This window comes from Numida meleagris, chromosome 5 (genome assembly GCF_002078875.1).
Source record: "Numida meleagris isolate 19003 breed g44 Domestic line chromosome 5, NumMel1.0, whole genome shotgun sequence".
In the NCBI taxonomy this organism is placed as follows: Eukaryota; Metazoa; Chordata; class Aves; order Galliformes; family Numididae; genus Numida; species Numida meleagris.
In genome coordinates this window covers 35,068,792-35,087,749 of record NC_034413.1, presented here as the reverse complement: position 1 = coordinate 35,087,749, position 18,958 = coordinate 35,068,792, and the positions used below count along the sequence as shown (strand labels likewise).

Genomic DNA, 18,958 nt, shown 5'->3' with positions numbered 1-18,958 from the left:
TCTCTCCTCTCCTCTTCTCTTCCTCTTTCAACATAGGCAAGTTCAGGTGAGACAGATATTCTGGGTCCACAGAAGGAGATTTCAGGGCCCTGACAATGTAAGCTATTGTTTGCACCGAAGCCAGGGACTCTCTAGCTGTGCTCCAGCAGATGGGAAGATTCCTTTCAGATCTGAGCTGAGTGTTTTCCAGAGAAACATTGGGCCAGCATGAGTGAATGACCACATGTCAACGAACGTGGTGGTCTGCCTGAGCTGCCTGCCCAGTGCGGAGGGTTCCTCAGAAGGTGCTTTCTTTGCATATAGATGTTTTTTAGTTTTTCATTGCTTCAGTGTTAGGAGCTGGAGAAAAGGTCTGGTCTAATGATCCAGTCAGTGCATGTTTGCTGTGTTGGATTGGTATTTTTAGATCTTGGAAGGTCTCCTTGAGAGAGTGACAGATCCTAGTTGCTGGGTGGGTCTGGTTTCAAGTGGTGTGGGATCAGTGCAGTGATGCAAAAGGCCACCCACAGAGAATGAACTGCCAGACTGCTGGCGATGGAGCAAAGAAGAGACAAGGGAGCTCATGCCCTGGTTGTCAGAGGGCCTTGTCATGGCAGTTTTCAAGAAGCTATGTGCTCCAAGAGAGTGAGCTAGCAGAGCCTGACTCGAAAGCAGCTACCCAGTCCAGTGTATCCTGAACAATCAGCAACTGCCTTTTTCAGCCTTTAAAAATAGGCCATGCACTTCAGGAGCACAGCTGGAAAGCAGATACTTTAGCATGCTATGATAGTGAATATTGTGATAGGAAGTCCTACACTCTGTTTCTCCATTGGGATCTTCACTTTAAAGCTGCTGACCATCCTAAAGGCTCCCAGCTATCTGCTGGGAATAGATCACTGTGTTCATACTTGAGCTCTGGAGCTGGGCTAGTTCAGCCTCCTGGTGGGACAGGCTGGAAGAGCAGCCAAGGTGCCCACAGCCTATCCCTTCAGCTTTTAACAGATACATCTGGTCAGAATAGTAAACTATTCTGGATTTAAAATTATTTCTCAAACCTTGGAAAAGGCACTTCCTAGGTCTTGCACAAATGCTAACGTTTGCAAAATTTACATTTTTCCATTGCACTCACTTAGTGATACAGATTTACATCAGCTTGCATTTCTGCAGAAGAGTTTCTCAGACACCTACAGATTCCCTGTACTGGCCATCTCCAAGGCTGGACAGCAATTACAGCCACCCCCTTTCTACCACTTCTGAAAGAGAACCAGTTAGGTCAGCTTGGGATGGGTTGGTTTTCATGTAAGTACATAAAACCATACATAAATATGTGGATATGAGAGAAGAGAGTGGTTAAACAGGAGGCATTTTCTGCAAGAACGGAGAGAACCGAAAACCACAAGCAATCCAGTTACTTCCTTTCCAGCTTTGTCTGTCCTATTTACCAGCCACTTTGTGCCTCTGTGAGGCTCTGCTTTGCCCACAGGGACAACATACTGCAAGTAAACACTGTCATGCCCCCTGCTTCCTTTTCTTTCCTGTCCATACCGTACCCATGGGAGAAGAGCAGAGTCAGCTCCAAATGACACACAGCAAGAAAACAAATCTTTTCTTAAGTAAAGTTGTGCCAACAAAGAGTGGCCTTTCCCTACCTGCTTTGAAAGCTGGCATTGTGTCCTTGCTAGGAAGACACTGAAGTTCAGAGGTTTCTGATCCTTTCAGTAACTATCCTCTTGTGCACACAGTGTTACAGCTTTTGGTCTAAGGCCATGCACGTGAAAGCCCACAGACTGATGTGCCTTTCTCCTCTGGATGAGACCTCATTGCTGGCCAGCAGTCTAGCACAATGCTTTGTAGATGGGGAGCTTGTTAAATCTAGCTTCACTAAATCTGTGGCAACAGCAGACATATGATAGCTAGCACGTTGCTCTGGTCTGTCTTGTGCTACTATCAGGCATAACTATAGGGAACTGAGATGTACATCTAACGTGGATTTTGAGCTCCACCTAGCCCCAGCGTCTGGTTTCCAGATCTTGCACCTTGGACTCAAGGAGGGCCCAACAGACATTGAGTCACATTTTCAGACTGGCTGCCAATTAATTCCAGGGGATGTTCCTTGGCCTCACATTTGTCTTGTCTAATGGCATAAGGACTGCTGCAGGGGAAGGTGACAGTGCCGGCCAGCATCAATGGCTTCTGAAAAGCCCATCGGTTCCTTTCCCCTTTGGATCTTTTACTGGGCAAGGCAAACAGGTTTGATTTGCAGATTACACATCTCTCCCCTGGATTGCTCCAGCTCAAATAGTAAGTTACAGAAAACCTTATTTGCAGCCAGTCTGGCATTTGTGGATTGATACCCCGCCATGGACAAGCAGAGTGGAACTCCAGGAAAGCCAGATGGATTACCACCATTCCCTCTGGCATATGAAATTCAAATGCACAGGCAGAAGTGAGGGTGTATTTCAAGCACTCAGAGTGGCATGGGCCACAAGTTGCTCCAGCAACTGCCCTTGGAGATTGGACTTGGTGCCAGCCACTTTCCTTGCAGACTTTTTGCACCTCTGTGTGTGTCTTGCTATACAAACTGCACTTCCAAAGTGCTGTGCCTGTGTGGGCACCCCACAAGCTCTCTGCTCCCTTCTGAGGGTGCAGTTTGGAGCACTGTACTTGAACATACCTGGAGGGGGTTACACAAAGTCACAAAGTAGCGGGTTTTTTTGTTCAGAGACTGTTCCTTCAGGTTTCTTGGTCACATCTTCATGGCTCGCCTTTCTGCTGACAGCCAGCTCCATCCATCCTCAGCACAGCTCCTCTCTCCCTAACAGTGTGTTTATACACAGAACACAGGGAGCAACGCTGCAGGGAAAAGCAGGAAAATATGATTGCACAGAACCTTCTCTGCCATTTGAGTGATGGGTAGACCTTGTTTAACCATGGCCTTTAACCTAAGAAAAGTCCTGCAGCCCACAAGAGCAGCTTCTATTTGCTGAGCTGCAGGTGGTGGCTAAGGGCTGATTCAGAGAACAGTGATGGCACTGCCTGTTTTCAGCACATTTCTGCTGGAAGCAGGAGTGCCCAGATCCATGCACCAACAAATGAGCTCTGTGCTTCTAGAAAGAAACTTGAGAAGCCACCAGGGCTTGGATCCATGGTGCTGCAGGGAATGGACCAAAGGACATTTTGGCTGAGCTCCACACAGCCAATCATAGAATTGTTTGAGTTGGGAGGGACCTTTAAAGGTCATCTGGTTCAAATCCCCTGCAGTGAACAGGGACACCTACAACTCCACCAGGTGCTCAGAGCCCTGTCCAGCCTGACCTTCGGTGTCTCCAGGGACGGGGCATCCACCACCTCTCTGGGCAACCTGTGCCAGTGCTTCACCACCTTTATCATAAAGAAGCTCCTTCCTTATATCCAGTCTAAATCTCCCCTTTTAGTTTGAAACCATTTCCCCTTGTCCTGTCACAACAGACCCTGATAAAGAGCCTGTCTCCTTCCTTCTTATACCCCCCTTTACTGAAAGATTGCTATCAGGTCACCTTGCAACCTTCTCTTCTCCATGCTGAACAGCCTCAGCTCTCTCAGCCTGTGCTCTTAGGACAAGCGTTCCATCCCTTGGAGCATTTTCTGTGGCCTTTCTCTGGATGCACTCCAACAGGTCCACATCTCCTGTACTGAGGACTCCACATCTGGACGCAGCACTCCAGGTGAGGTCTCACAGCACAGAGCAGAGGGGCAGATCCCCTCCCTCGCCCTGCTACTTTTGATGCAGCCCAGGACACGGTTGGCTTTGGGCTCTGAGGGCACACTGCTGGCTTATGTCCAGCTGCCATCCACCAGTACCCCGAGGTCCTTTTCGGCAGGGCTGCGCTCCCTCCTTACATACTCCAGCTTGTACTGATGGTTGGGGTTGCCATGACCCAGGTGCCGACGAGCAGCTCCGTGAGGAGCTCCGAATAGTGGCTGGGCCTAGGAGCTCTGAAGGAGGAATCGCTCCCGACCGCCCCGAGCTCGGCGCCGCGGAGAGCCACCTCCTCCGGCCGGGGAAAGCCACCTTAACGCGGAGGCAGGAAGCGGCGGCGGGCACCAATCAGGCCGGGCTGGGGAAGGGAGGGCCGTGGCGGCGGCGGTGGAGAGGAGGCCGCGATGTGAGCTGGGTGTCTGCAGGCGGATGGCCGAGGGCAGTCCCTCCGGCGGCAGGGCCGCCCCAAGCGGCGGCGGGGAAGCGGCGGGCTCCCTCAGCGCCCCGCGCGGGCCCGCAGGTAACGTGAGGCGGGCCGCGGGGAGAACTGCGGGGCGGAAGCCCGGAACCAGCGTGGGGAGGGCTGCCGCGCAGGGTGAAGTTATGCCGGGACTATGAGCACCCGTCTGCCCCAGCGCTCAGCCCAGCGCCCCTCTCTCCAGCGCAGGTCGGAATCTGAAGGAGTGGCTGCGGGAGCAGTTCTGCGACCACCCACTGGAGCACTGCGAGGACACCCGGCTACATGATGCAGCCTACGTGGGGGACCTGCCCACACTGAAGAGCTTGCTGGAGGAGGAGAGCTTCCAGAGGTGAGGGGGCTGCTCCCACCCGGGGCCAGCCCTGGGGTATGCAGCACACTGACCCTGGCTTGGGAACACTGGATGGGATCAGGGGGAATCCAGGTACAAGGTCAGGCTTAAATCCGTTTGGAAACTTTTCGGTAACAAATCCTTAATCTGATGTGACTGTGCACCCCTAGACTACATTTAGTGTTGAGCCTCTTGCTACAAGAAGTACAATGAGGCCCTGGACTGTGCCCATAGAAGGGCAACAAAGCTGTGGTGGTCTGGAGTACACGTCTTATGGGGAGTGGCTGAGGGAACTGGGGTTGTTCAGTCGCAGAAGAGGAGGCTCAGGGGAGACCTTATTGCTTTCTTCAGCTCCCTGATGGGAGGTTGTGGTGAGGTGGGAGTCAGCCTCTTCTCCTGGGTAACAGCAACAGGATGAGACATGATGGCCTCACATTGGATATTAGGAACAATTTCTTCTCAAGTGGAGTGGTGATGCATTGGCACAGGCTGCCCAGGGAGGTGGTGGGGTCACTATCCTTGGAGGCGTTCATGAACTGTGGAGGTGTGACACTGAGAGGAGTGGTTAGTGGGAGTGTTGGACTTAGTGATCTTAGAGGCCTTTTCCAGCCCTAATGATTCTACAATTCTGTGATCCTCCCCCTCCTCCCTACAGCCTGCTTATTTTGAACACCTTTCTCACTGATAGAAGTGCTGTGCTCTGTTTCTACAGGAGCTGTGTCTGGTGGGAACTGCTCTTGCTCACACTTGAAATCATCCCTGTGTTAGCCTCACTGGAGACAAATTGCAAGCCAGTTTGTGAACTTGCAGCATCCACACACAAACTCTTTTTGGATCATCATGGATATACAATACCATTAAAATATGAGTCTTCATATAATGAGAAAAACATACAAAAGGGGTTACAATCAAATGTAAACCTGAAACACTATGTTACAAAATCTACCCAGTGCTGCATCTCTGACCACAGGGATAGTTAATTTTCCTGCACAGGGGATAAAAATGCTTAGAGTGCAAAATGTTTACTAGCATTAAATTGTCATTTCAGCAAAAATGAAGACTAAGCCAGCCCCTTCTTCTGTCACCTAGGCAGCTCTGCTGGGCCTCTTGGGTCCCTTGGTCTGCAATTTTGCTTTGTTTTTTTTACCAGGCAGGTAAAAAAAAACAAACAACCTTTTTTGAGGACCAAGCAGTCCTCTGAGAGAGCAAGCAGACCCTGGTATCCTTCTCTGCGGGAAACAGCTGAGTTTGGCAGGACCTGCAGCACCATCATACAGGTGGTAGAGTGAACAGAAAAGTGTCATCTTTGACTAGAGTCACCGAATCATTAAGATAGGGAAAAGACCTCTAAGATGATTAAGTCCAACTGCTGACTTATCACCACCATGACCACTAATGTGGTACTGGGTGTGGGGTGGAGACGCCTAAACCTGCAATGGAGCACTTCTGTCACAGGACTTCACAGCTGAGGGCTTGGTACAGTGTTTATTTTACTCCCCTTCCTAAAACATGAAGGAAGAAAAAAAAAAGATTGTGGCATTACTGTCTTAGCCAGTTGCCTTAAGTGCAGTGTATGAAAAGTGTTCTGTCCTGTACTAGTTGCAGAGACCAGGACAGAGTGAGCTAGAAGAGCAAATCCACTGCTGCTCTGGATAAAGGGCACTTTGGCCAGCCTGCACTGGCCTTAAAGAAATCTCTTCCTCTTGGCACATTGTTTCTAAAACAGTACTCACATAGATTTGCAGAGAGTTGGGGACGGAGGCCTAGATATTTGACATTTATGGGGTGTCATAATCAGAAAGATCAGTACAAAGGAAAAGGTATTATAAAAGAGGTGGAAGGACTGGCGCAATAGAAAAGTACTATAAAGGAAGGGAAGAGGACTGCTTACCTGTATCAGAAGATTGTGGGTTCACAGGGAAACACTCCACTAAAGAGGGATCTCTAGAAAAATCCTTCCTCAGTGGCAGTCAGCCCTTAAATGAGGCCTAAGAGGGGTGGAGCCTTCTGGTTGCACCGGTGAATTGCCTTCACCTGTGCTCCCAGGGCTGACTGGGTCTTTCCTCCAGGTGTTCAATCAGTGGTTCAGGCTGTGACTTAACAGCTCCCATATGTGGGGCTAACCTGAGGTCTGGATTACTGTACTGAGTGTGACAAGTAGTACAAGTGATTTCTGAGGGGATCCAAGCAGCCTCCATCCAGACAAGTCTTATATAAAAGGAAAAAAAGCTCTTCTGCCATTAGGCTGTCTAGCAACGATGCCAATGATCTGTTTCTGCCATTCTGTTTAGCATGGCATCTCTCTCTGTGCCAGCTCCTTTCTTGCTGGCAGGGCCGTGTTTGCACTGTTTTGAGCTTCCCTGGATTTGCATTTATGTCATTCCATGGTGCCAGGCTGAGCGTGTGTACCTGCCAGCAGAGTGGTAGAGATGTATGCCTGTTTCCATGCATTTCTCCTCTTGTAGTCCCGTTCTGTTTCCCTGCAGCTTTGACAACCTGACATTTTTGGAGCAGCTTAAATTGAGCTGTTTTGGTTCCTAGTTTGGTCACTTCTGATGGGGGACATCTTTCTGTAGAAAGGGTGTAGAGGGTGGGTTTTTTTTTTGGTCATTTTGGCTGAGTTTTGTGGCAGGGTTTGTCCCTCATTGTGCATATGTGCAGTTCCTGACACAGCAGAGCTGCAGTAGAGCCCATATTCCAGGCATGCCCTATGTGCAGCACCTGCTGCAGTGGAGGCAGGCTATTGGCAGGAGCTTTTCAGAGCTGCTATAAAGCCTGCAGAATGTGGAGGAAAACTTGAGGGGTGCTGTTTGGGCTCTCCTCTGGTGCTGGGGCAGATGGGGTGGCAGAAGGTGACTGGAAACCTCTTGACCCCGTGTTTCTCCTACCGACACCAGCCGGATCAATGAGAAGTCGGTGTGGTGCTGTGGCTGGCTGCCCTGCACTCCTCTGCGCATTGCTGCCACTGCTGGCCACGGCCCCTGTGTTGACTTCCTCCTCCAGAAGGGGGCCGAGATTGACCTGGTGGATGTGAAGGGGCAGACCGCCCTCTACGTGGCCGTGGTCAACGGGCACCTTGAGTGTGCCAAGATCCTCCTGGAAGCTGGAGCTGACCCCAATGGCAGCCGGCACCATCGCAGCACTCCTGTCTACCATGCAGCGCGTGTGGGCCGGGCAGACATCCTCCAGGAGCTAATCAGGTGAGAAATGTGTCCTGGAGATTATTCTGATGGGGAGGGGAATGACTTTGCCTCGCTTTCCTTCTCCCCTTGGATCTTTCCCGTATGGGGCATGGGGTATCCATTCCTTCTTTGCCTACCTGCTTGGCAAAGCTGGGCAAGAGGACTGCTGATGGGAGAAGTTCCTAAAAGGGTATTAGGTGTTTTTCCCTTTGCTTGGGCCTGGTGACAGATCCTGTTTCTGAGTCCACCATCCACTATTCAGTCTTGCAGAGCGTCTTTCCCTCGACATCTGTCTTGACTGCTCAGTTCCTTCTACTGCCCAGTGGCCAGCTCCACACCTCTGTGGCTTCAGCTCCTCCTGTCTGAATTTACAAATGAGATGGATCACCCACCCAACCAGAAAGCATCTTTCCTTTGCTTAGTTCTGCTGCTCTGAACACTTTCTGTCCTTGGAAACAAAGCACAGTCTGTTCTTGGCTGCCAGGCACGTGCCCATGAGTAGGACACTCTCCATGCACCACACCAGCGGAGAGTGGGATCAGGGCAGAAGGCTGTGTAAGCTTGAGTTTCCTTTCTCTGGCATGCCATGATACTTCCTGTCTTCTAATTTAGAAGCTGTTTGTACAAGCGACCATGCTGAGCAACTAATATGAGCCTTTGATGCCAAGTAATAGTGGATTATAGGGGGGAAATACAGGCTGTAGAAAGGAGTAGTAAAAGAAAAGAAAGTTTATTTGGATTCAGAGAAACACTCTCCAAGGAATCCCTTCAATGACTGTAACTGCTAGAAAATAACAACAGAAAGGAATTTTGCTTGCGGGGAAATTAATTTTCACACAGCGCAGCTTTAAGGAAGCTGAGAAGTAGAAAGAAGGGGGAAACTGTTCCCACCCTTGCAAACTGAGAGAAGGGTGTCCCCATTGCCACATCCTTTTTGGTACTGCATTCAGCATACATATTGCATTCCCGAGAATCTCCCCTGATATCCACTAAGGCAGGGTGAAATGTAGCAAATGGTATTTCAGCACATGGAGAGCTGATGCATTGATTTATGTGTCTGCTCCTTGGGATATCTTGCCAGCAATATTAAAAGCAAGATTTTGGAAAACTTTCAGGATTAAAAATTAACTGGAGTTTGTCCAATGCCTTTTTATTAGATGATGTCTCTCCCAGGGCTGCTAAGCTAATACTAAATTGTCAGATTGCCCAAAATTTCAAGTATCTTGGAGTATGGATTTCACAGATCTCTTCGGAGTTGCTTACTTTTAATTGCAGTCTTATGTTACAAAGCTCACTCAGAGATTTTCAAAAATGTTGATCTAAAGGATTTGGCAGAAGAAATGCGATGAGGAAGATGCTTTTACTAAGATATGAGGAAATATTTCAGAATATTCAGCTTGTGAGAGCCTCTGTTCTGAAATGAAAACCCAACCAGTCAGGCTTGCTGCAGGTGTCTAAACATCACATGGTTCAATTTTTGTAATCATAAGGCAGCACAATCAGGATTCCTGAATTCTGCCCCAATTGCTGAACAAGCTAACCAAGCGATAATTGAAGCTGTATCCACTAATAGTAAATACATATGTAGCTATGGAACGGAGATCCATTTTGTAAGACAACTGGAAGAAATATCTGCAGTTATATTTCCAAGGTATAGATTACTTTCCTAACAGCCTGTTATGTGATTGTGCTTTGATGGGATCAACCATCATACTGTATTTGCAGCGCAGCTGAGGGCTGACTTCAGTTGGATTAAGGATGAGAAGATCCTTTTGCTGCACTAAAAGCAGCAAAAAAGCAATCTGACAAATCCCACCAGTGCCTCAGACAGGTACCTGACTCTGAAAAAAGCAGAATTCCATGTTTTGGGGAAGTGAGGGAACTGTGAAGAGAATGCTGACAACAATAGTGAAAAGGCAAGAGACTAAAATGAGGGTCAAACTGTTGTGTGGTCAGAACTGTGGCTGTAGAAGGCCCCATAGCCATCCTGTGAATGTCCCATAATAGCACAGATGATTCCATTCAAATGCTTGTGTAATCTGATTTTAAGTTATTTCTTTATAGGGGACGTATGCGATTGCTTGTGCAGTGAACTGGGAAGGAAAGCTTGGTCCTGTGGCTATGATGACGCTCAGTAGTGTTGTTACTGCCTAGCTCCAATTTTTTCTTGCTTTTCTTCACCCTATAGCTCTCCTGAGGTCTTAACCAAGATACTCGTGCTTGAGAGATCTTGTCCATTGGGGTAAAAGTACCCTGCATGCCATTTGCAGCTCTCAGACGTTTCCCTGGCCCTTGTTCTTCATATGCTTAATTTAAATGAGACTTAGAATCATCAAGTATCCTGAATTGGAAGGGATGCAAAAGGGTCTTCATGTCCAACTTGACTATTCCTATCCTCTGAACTGAAGTGCTTGGTTAAGTATTTAATGGGTAGGGACCAGCCCCTACTGGGATCAGCAAGAGACATGCTTGCAGTGAGGAAGAGTTTGTCCCCAGCCGGTTTCCTTATTTGTTTTTTATTAACAAGTATTGTGTGATATCTTGGAAGAAAGAAAATCTAGTTCTCTGAATGCTTGGTTCACAGTTTTGCTAGTGACTGAAGAAATGTTTTGCTAGTGACTGAAGAAATGTTTTATTCCTGTATGGGAAAGAAATGGGGCTTTGCTTGATCTATAATACTGCAATTAAAACTGGTTACACCTCGGGGGATTGTGTTGTCTTCCTCTTTGTTCCAGCCCAAGCTGCACATGAAGCAGATGGAGAGCTATGGTGTCCCATTGCTTGGGTGTTACCCAGCCTGGGGAAAATAAATGCTTCTTTCTACAGTCTCTTCTTTGTGCAGCATTACCATTTTTCAAATTCCATGCTTTTCTAGAGCGTGACACTTGACCCTTTTACTCTCTTTTTTTTTTTGGCTATTTTCTTCACTACCTCCAAGAAAATAAAAATAAAAGGAATCAAAGCCAATACGCTCCATTTTCTGCTCTTTCAAACTTACAGCAACCTGTACTCCCTGAAAAGAAGTATGCCACTGATGCTACTTTCTGTTCCACGATGATGCTGATTTCCTTTGAGCTAGGCTGTAGCCTACTTGCCTGCCTTTACACCACAGCAAGATGGCACCTGCTTTGCTTTGGCTAGGGAGCTTATGGAGCAGTTGAGAGATCATGACCCAATGCAACAAATACGTCATGTGTTAACTTTTCTCTGGGGTAGTGTGAGGCCTGAGCCATTTGCAAAAGACTTGAGAGGTTTGCTGTTGCAGCTTCTGGAGTTCCCTGCTTCAGGGCCCAGAGTGCTGGCCAGTGAGCTGTAATCTCTTACGCAGTGTCTAACATTACATATAACCTGTAAATTGAGCCATGCAGGATGGATGGGGAGAGCGGAAGGTCCGACAACAACTATTTTGTATTTGTCTAGTTTCCTACATGCTCAGAATTGGCAGGTACATCCCTTCAGCTGAGATAAATGCTTGAGAAAAAGTCTTTCTTTGACTCTGATAGGATTTTTGATGGGATTTCAACAATCCAAGTTTCTTCGGGAGCGGAATTTATCATACATGTTTCACTGCTGTGCACTGATTTTTGTTTCCATTTCCCTGCTGTTTGTGACAGGCAGATCAATCGCTTGTATTGCTTTTTGGCCTGTTTTATACTGGTGGGGAAGTTACTTCACTGCGTCTCTTCAACTGAGTCATTTGGAAACATCCCCTGCTTCCCAGCCAGCCCATTAGATGGGCTTCCCAGCCCAACATTACATGGTGCTGGCTCAGGGCTGAGCTCTTCCTTGTGCCAAAGCTATGCTTGGCACATCCTTCAGAAGGGTGAGGGAGGCTGTCCCTCAGCTGCTTCTCCTCTGTCCTGAGGCTGGGCTATTGCTGGCAGCAGGACAGCTTTGCTTCTTGACGATCAGACCATGCTGGATATGACATCTCTGTTTCTGTACTAAGCCTGTCCTTGGAAGAGAAGCGTTACAAAAAGGTCCCCTTAATTCACTTTGAAAGTAAATGGATGAAATTGCATTAAGTCCACTTGCAGACAGCCTTCTTTAGAACGAGCATGGCCTTAATCTGTTTTTTTTTTCCGTGCTTTGTCATTCAGTGACAAGACATTAGCCAGGCCCTTCTGGGAGTAGGTGTGGGTGGTCATTGGGTGGTGGGCTCAGGTGAAGCAAGGACAGGCAACCCACATGGTGCTCATCCTCTTGGTGTCCTTTGCCTTCATCATGGCCATTTTGTGCCCCTGGGCTGCTAGTCATGCTGATGTTGCCCTTGTTTCCAAATGGTTACTACTCTTCCTTCTAGATACGGTGCAGATGTGGACGTGAATCACCACCTCGCTTCTCGAGTCTCCAGCCCCTCCTTGCGGCCCCTCACTACGCTTGTGGTCTGTCCACTATACATCAGCGCTGCCTATCACAACCTTCAGTGCTTCCGGCTGCTGCTCCAGGCCGGAGCCAACCCAGATTTTAATTGCTGTGGGCCCATCAACATACAAGGCTTCTCTCGGGGCTCACCGGTGTGTGTGATGGATGCTGTCCTGCGGCATGGCTGTGAAGCAGCGTTCATCCATCTCTTGATTGACTTTGGAGCCAACCTGAACCTGGTGAAGGTGGAGGCCTTGGAATTTGACTCCACAGGAAGGGTCAAAGTCAACCCTGAAGCTCTGGGAGTCTTCAAAGAAGCACGGGGTGAGTGGCTTTGACTTACTGCGGTGACTGGTTTTATCTAGCTCTGGATCCAGGAGAATTCCTTGGCACTGATAACTCAGCTCAGGAGCCCCCTTGTTGCCAGCTAGACTCCCTGTTTTTCTCCTGTTGCATTTTGCAATTTTCACCTGACATTTTCCCTCTTGAATCCTTGAGCTACCAGCGATCCCTGTCTCGTCAGCCCACCTCTGTAATTTTACCTTTTGAAATCTTTCTCCCAGCTCTTTTCCACTGCCTGGTGTTTTCCTCTGCTGCCTAAGGGAAGGTTAGCCAGGAAGGTGGTATCAGAGCTGGGATTTGGGTCTGCAAGCCACAGGCAGATATATCCTGTCGGACCCATTTCTCCAGAACCATACAGATGTGTCCTCGCTATTCTTGAGTGACCCTGTGCTCAAGGGGTAGGCCTTGTGTCTGGACAGGCTTCTTGGAAAGTAAAGATGCAATGGTGGCAGCAAATGGGAAAAAGGAACTCAAGTGGTGGACAATGGTGGAAGAAAGTGGGGAAGCAAATGAGTTACAGAAGTAAAACTTAGCCTCCGGTTCAAACATGCCTTAATATACCTGATATTTCTTTCTTTTATAACAAAAGCAGCATCACTTCAGTGTGCACCCTACTTTGAGCAAGGGCAGCACCTCACAAAACCGTCAGGCTCACCTAGTGAAGGCCAGGGCTTTGCACCAGAGTCCAAAGTGGCCTTTCCTTCTTGAACTCCTGACCAGAGAAATTCAAAAGAGTTTCAGGATGTGGGATCCAATTCCCCAGCTCCACCCCAGAGTAATTGAGCTTTGCACATACCTTTTCCAAATCTGCTTGGACTTTTGCTGAGAGGAGACACAAATACAGAGCAGGTGGTTTCCATTAAGCCTGGTTTTAGGAGGCACATGGGACTCCTTGGGTAGAACATGCTGGATAATGGAGTGAGACCCAGGAGAGCCTGGGTGTCCTGAATCAGCGTGGACACTGCCATCCTCTCATCCCTGTGGTGGAATAGCTCACCATGAACTCCATGGAAGCCATCAAAGGAAGTCTGTGATAAGACCTCAGCTGAACATCAGTGCTGTTGATTCCCAGGGGATGTTTTAGTGCAAAAAGAAAGTCCACATCTTTTAAAAATGATCAGATTAGTATAGAGCCTCTCACAGCCTCGCTTGGTGTATATTGGGCAGTGATCTTTTGAACCCTCCCTGGCAGGGACTCACTCTGTAGTCACAACCCCTTGCAGTTGCCCTTTTGCCCTTCCAAACTGCCTGTGTGGCAGCTGTGATTGCTCCAAATCCTTGGCCAAAAGGTTTGGCCTCCTTGTAGGGAGGATTTGTGCATGCTCAGCTCTCCTACACTGGCTTCATGTTGCTGTGCAGGTCATAGCCTCAGCATTTGGAAGGGGTAAATGGCTCCTCTGCTGCCAGCCATAGCTCTGCACAATTTACATGCTGTTATCTTCCTCCATCTGTCCCTCAACAGTTCCTCTCTGCTTTCTTTATTGCAGGCCGCACCCGGAGCCTGTTGTCTCTCTGCCGTATAGCTGTACGAAGAATACTTGGCAAATCTCGTCTGGATCTGATCCATATCCTTCCAGTCCCAGACCCCATTAAACAATTTTTACTTCATGAACACAGTTAAAGTGCAACTGGCTGCTTTCTGGGACAGTTTGATTTGCTAAACGAGTGAGTTGACAAAGCCAGGTGCCAATTGTAGCCCTTTTCCCCCAGTGAAATACTGGTTTGCTCATGGAATGCACATAATTCCCTGTTCCTGTGGTTTTCCCACAGGAAAAGGGTGCAATGATTTTGTGTCTGCACTTAAGCTGCCAGTTATCTAACTGGTGATGTGTTTGCATCTGGTTGGGCAAAGAGGCTGCAGGTGTGTGTGGCTGTTAACATGAGCGAACACAGTATATCACATAGCTGTTAGCATATGTCTGTTTGTTACAACTCTACCTGTGTTATTGCTCCGTGTTACACACACCTTGGGTCTCAGAGGCACTTTTGTGTGGCAAATGTTCCTGTACTTAAGCCTTTCATTTTCCTACAGTGTGCAAGGGAGTCTCTCCTTGCCTTGGCAAGGGGATTACAGCAGCACTGTTCTCTTTCTGCTGTCAGTACCTAGCCTTTCTCTTCCCTGCGGAGTCTGTGGTTGCTGCTGTAAAAGTGGGTATATTTTCTTCTGTCCTATTCTGGTGTGAAATGCATCAAGTTTCTTGTCCAGTGCTGTGCATTACTTGGAGAATTGTATCTGTGTCTCTACGTGCTGCAAGGTAGCTGCTGACTTGGCTTTCTTCCTGTAGAGGCCCCGTTGCACAGATGGGAGAGTAGCAGAATGTGGAATCCTATCCCGTCTGAGTCATTTCTACAGACCACCAGATCTGCTGTGGCACGTTGGCTCCCCTTCCAGCACTGTGATGAATGAGGCAAGGGTTGGCCAGTCCTCCCAGCTGCCCAGGACACTGCTGTAGCGCAAATTAGAAGATGTGGAGAGAAGAGGAAATGGTATTTTCACCCATGGAAACTGATAGTATGCAGCTCATTGCAGGGATGATGTGATCCTTGTGGTTCAGTCACTGCTGCAGTGGTGGTGGGACAAGGACTGTGATGCTCAAATGAAGCCTGAACATGAACCTGAAAGATTTCCAGGGTACTTTCTGGACAAGCAATGACCAAATTCATCTGTTCACTGTAAAATTGATTTGAATATTTGAAAATGAACAAGAATGACCAGGAGTGGAGGGGCTGCTAAATTAAATTGTGTTGCTGTGCTGGATAGTGGTTGATGCAATGGCTGTGAATATATCTGTGTGTTTATGAAGAAGATGATACCAAAAATGATCTCTAGACTACCTTCTTGCAATATTGCAGTTATTGTGGTCTTACTGAAGGCCCAGTAAAGGCCCAGAAAGTAGGTGACAATGCAGAGCACATAGAAATTCTTTTACTCCATATCTTAAGGAAGTGTGATCAGACAACACCCTTCCAGATCCACCTAACAGGCCTTTTTGTTTGCATCCTGCTTCTTGCAGCACTGTGGAGAAGGGAGAAGAAAGGACTTTTTTTTATCAAAGAGTTAGGAGGTAGTGTGATTCTGAATGTAGTGTTGCATCTGGCAGAGCTTTCCCCAGGCTCCTTTGAGCAATTGGGAAGGGTGTTTTTCCAGATGTGATCCTAAAGATATTGAGGATTGTTTTCTTGCATGGTATTAGGGACCTGTTGTGAGCTGGGTTAAGCAGGAGGTGAAAAGGATGGTAAGAAAGGCCCTCCTGGGAATGTGTAGCAGGGAAATGGGCTTATATTTTGCATTTTGGAATTTCAGGTGCCTTTGGATAGATCTGGATATCCTGACTTTTTCCTCAAGGCTACCCCACAGGCTGAACGCTGAGCCCCATAACACCCTGTGCTCACACTCACTTTCCACCTGTGCTGGGCCTCACCCTTACAGGTCCATGAAAGGAGGCTTCCAAAGTAGTCCTTTATAGAGCGTATGCCAGCAGTGTTTTACCCTGGATGAGTGCTCTGCTTTTAGATGCTCTTGAATTGCTTCACACTTCAGATCAGTTGCTGAGGGAGGAGGGGTAGGTTGTATATCTTTTAGTTGGAGATACTTGCTTTCAAATACATGAAAAAAGAGCAGAAAGGGTATGACACTAGTTTATGAAATGCTTTTTTTCCAGGTGCATCAATGACTGCAAACTCACAGCTTGGTTTCTGGTCCTCCCACTGAGATATTTTTTATGATGGAGTTTGATAAGCAACAGTGAACTTTTTGTATGTTTTTATTTGCTGAAGCACCTTTCCAAGATGCTTTTGCAGAAGGAGGAAAGTCAGGAAGAAATGGAGACTCTGATTGTTTCCTTTTATTTCTGTTCCATGACTGGGCCTGGGAGAGCAGTCAGGTGGCCTTGTACATTGCACTGCTCTTTCATTTTGGGATAAGGTGGAAAATCTGCATTGCTGAGCATTACACTGTTGAGAAAAGGCTGAAGTGTGATGGTCACACTCACTCACTGTTAAGATACGTTCAAAAATCTTCATCAGATGAGATATAATGGCAAGGATATGTAGCTATGGACATGCTTTCAAGGTGAGAAGGCAGCAGTATTGCATTGTTTCCTTTTCAGGCTTGCAGATGGTTTAGGTTTTCACCGTACGGGAGGCCAGGGCAGCCCATGAGCATGTTGCCTGAGAGTTGTGTGCCTACTTTATGGAAGTGTTAACATGCCTAAAAGATGCAGGCAGGTTGTAAAGCCGCTTGTCACCTTGCTGGTGGAACCATAATGTTTTGCAGGAGCTCAGACCAAACATACTCTCTAGCCCTAGTGTATAGAGGCAGAAAATGAGGGAGGATGTCTAGAGAAAATGCCATGGCAACAACTTCTTTGGGTTGACTTTTTCACTCTGATTTTTACTTCTTCACGTAGTTTTGCAAACCACTCACACATTAGTGCCTTTTGTGAGAAAGTAGCTGGATAGAGGTGGAAGGTGTATGCTCCTCTGGGGAAATCTGGCTCCACATGGAATGAGCTATGGTGAAATGCTAGTGTGTATGACAGAGTGGCTCCAGGAAGTTTGGAGAATCTGCTTGTTACAGGCATGATAACTCAGTGCACAATGTAACTGGAATATATAGTTAAAGCTAAGACTCTGCAGATATGTCTGTTACAAGTTTCATTATAGCTGCCTTCTGTATTTGATCTGCTGACTGTTGTGCCCTTGATTGACATTGTCCTACATCCCTCTTGTGGATAGTCAGCCAGCGAAGCCTTACCCAGGCCAGCAATTGTAGCCATCCTTCTGTGCTCCTGGCCAGAACCATGACTGCCATGGGAGTGAGAATTGGAAAAGCACCCTCTTTCCATCGACTGTCAGTATGTGGTACTGATAGGATTAATTTGTAGGTCCTGTTGGTAAGCTCAAGCTATGCTGAGGGTAGGGGCTTCCACCTCGGTTAGTTACCCATTCTTTATTTATGATTTGAAGTACAGTAATCATGATGCTCCAACAGTGTGCTGAACTTTGTGCATAGGGGTAGTCCTTTTGACCTCAAAGTTTAAGGACCATATGGGTCCTTCAGATCTAGGCAGTGTGGAGTCCACAGTATTCCCCTAACCGTGAATACCTCAAGTCCCTGAGCCATAGGTCAAAGGATGGTTCCCACGCTCTTATAGCAAACAAGCTGAAAGTTCAACAAGCACTTGGGTGTCCGCACGATCAAGCCTTTGAAGTACAGGAGGCTTTTTGCTGGACTACCCGCCCATCTTAACTGAGGGACTATGCCTCCTGCAAAGGTTTCAGCCTTAAACCTGAATAGACTATCTTTCTGAGGGACTGAAGAGAGTCCAGTGCTTTAGAACGACTCACATAACATTAAGCTGTAAGTGTGAAGGCTGCTACTGGAGTAGTACTTGTGGACATTGGTTGCTAGGCTGCATAAACCTAGCTTTGCCTAGATGAAGTGGTTTAATACACAGAATATCTGGAATTTCCATTGTAATAATGAATCTCAGAACAGATTTATGATGTCCTGCAGGGCCACAACGTACATCCTTTGGCTGTCCCTGTCCTTTTAAACCCAATAAACAACAGTCTTCCAATATGAAATCTGAGTAATAATATGCATATATTATGTCTTCACACTATATAGGTGACATTTATTTTTGCCTTAATTCAGACTTCACTATTTCCTCCTATGTAGCAATGCATTTTCTTTTGTAAAAGTATTATTTTCCTTGCTGTCTGTGAGGCATGCTCAGATAACATGAATAACAAATGATACATGGGAAATTGAGCAGTTCTGCCGTGTACATCCCCTCTATTGAAGAATGCCTGTTATATTTGTGCATAATGTATGAAGTGTGTGTTGTGTGGCCTTGCTGTAAGCATTGGGGGGGATGAGATGAGATTTGGAAAATGGTTAAAGAACTGAAGCAGATCTGGAATAAGCAAAAGATATCCAAATGGGTCTTTTTCTTGTGGGCTTTCTTCTTATCTTTTTTGTATAGGGAATTTAGAGAGCATGAAATGGTGGTAGCTGGCGTAATACCCAAATGTAACTTCCTGCCGTTTGGGAGTTGTGCAAATGGCAGAATGGAATTTATCAGGTTGCAGTGTTTTTTTTTTCCCCTTCCCTTATTTAAATAAAGCACTTTCTACACCAAAACTGGCCTTTGAGCCTCAGCACCTCTTTAGCCCTTGTTGTTCCATTGAAGAAAGGAGCCTAGGAACCTGCCCAGGACAAAGCAGAGGTGACAGCCAAGAGTGTTGCTTCAAGGAGCGCTATTCAGTGCTCTTTTCTTTTGCCCAGGGTAGAATGATTGTGCACAGCAGTAAGATTTGATCCAAGAGCAGATAGGAGATATCTGTTGTGGGTCTGTGTGTAGCTAAATAAAGACGTTCCAGTGCAAGAGCTTGGCTGTGTGCCTAATCATTTACCTCGCCATGGGAAGGGCAAATGCTTCTATGTATTTCCTAATATTCCTAGACCTGAATTATTTCCTAGTTTTCCTAAGCTTGAATCCTGATTCCATGCCCCATAGCTGACTCCTCAGCCTGTT

The 18,958-nt window shown here is 47.2% G+C and overlaps 1 protein-coding gene across 1 annotated transcript; it reads left to right on the top strand.

Annotated features, from left to right (window-relative positions):
• ASB1 (ankyrin repeat and SOCS box containing 1) lies at positions 4,057-18,810 on the top strand. Its single transcript, XM_021399239.1, has 6 exons — positions 4,057-4,238; positions 4,386-4,527; positions 7,425-7,727; positions 12,013-12,398; positions 13,904-14,081; positions 14,702-18,810. Exons 1-5 carry the CDS (start codon positions 4,148-4,150, stop codon positions 14,035-14,037), a joined length of 1,056 nt encoding a protein of 351 aa, XP_021254914.1. The 5' UTR covers positions 4,057-4,147; the 3' UTR covers positions 14,038-14,081; positions 14,702-18,810.

Excerpts from the sequence above, each read along its gene's own strand:
- ASB1 (XM_021399239.1), top strand. The coding sequence starts at position 4,148 with ATGGCCGAGGGCAGTCCCTCCGGCGGCAGGGCCGCCCCAAGCGGCGGC. Across the intron at positions 4,528-7,424 it reads GAGGAGGAGAGCTTCCAGAG|CCGGATCAATGAGAAGTCGG; the intron begins GTGAGGGGGCTG and ends TACCGACACCAG. Across the intron at positions 7,728-12,012 it reads ATCCTCCAGGAGCTAATCAG|ATACGGTGCAGATGTGGACG; the intron begins GTGAGAAATGTG and ends TCTTCCTTCTAG.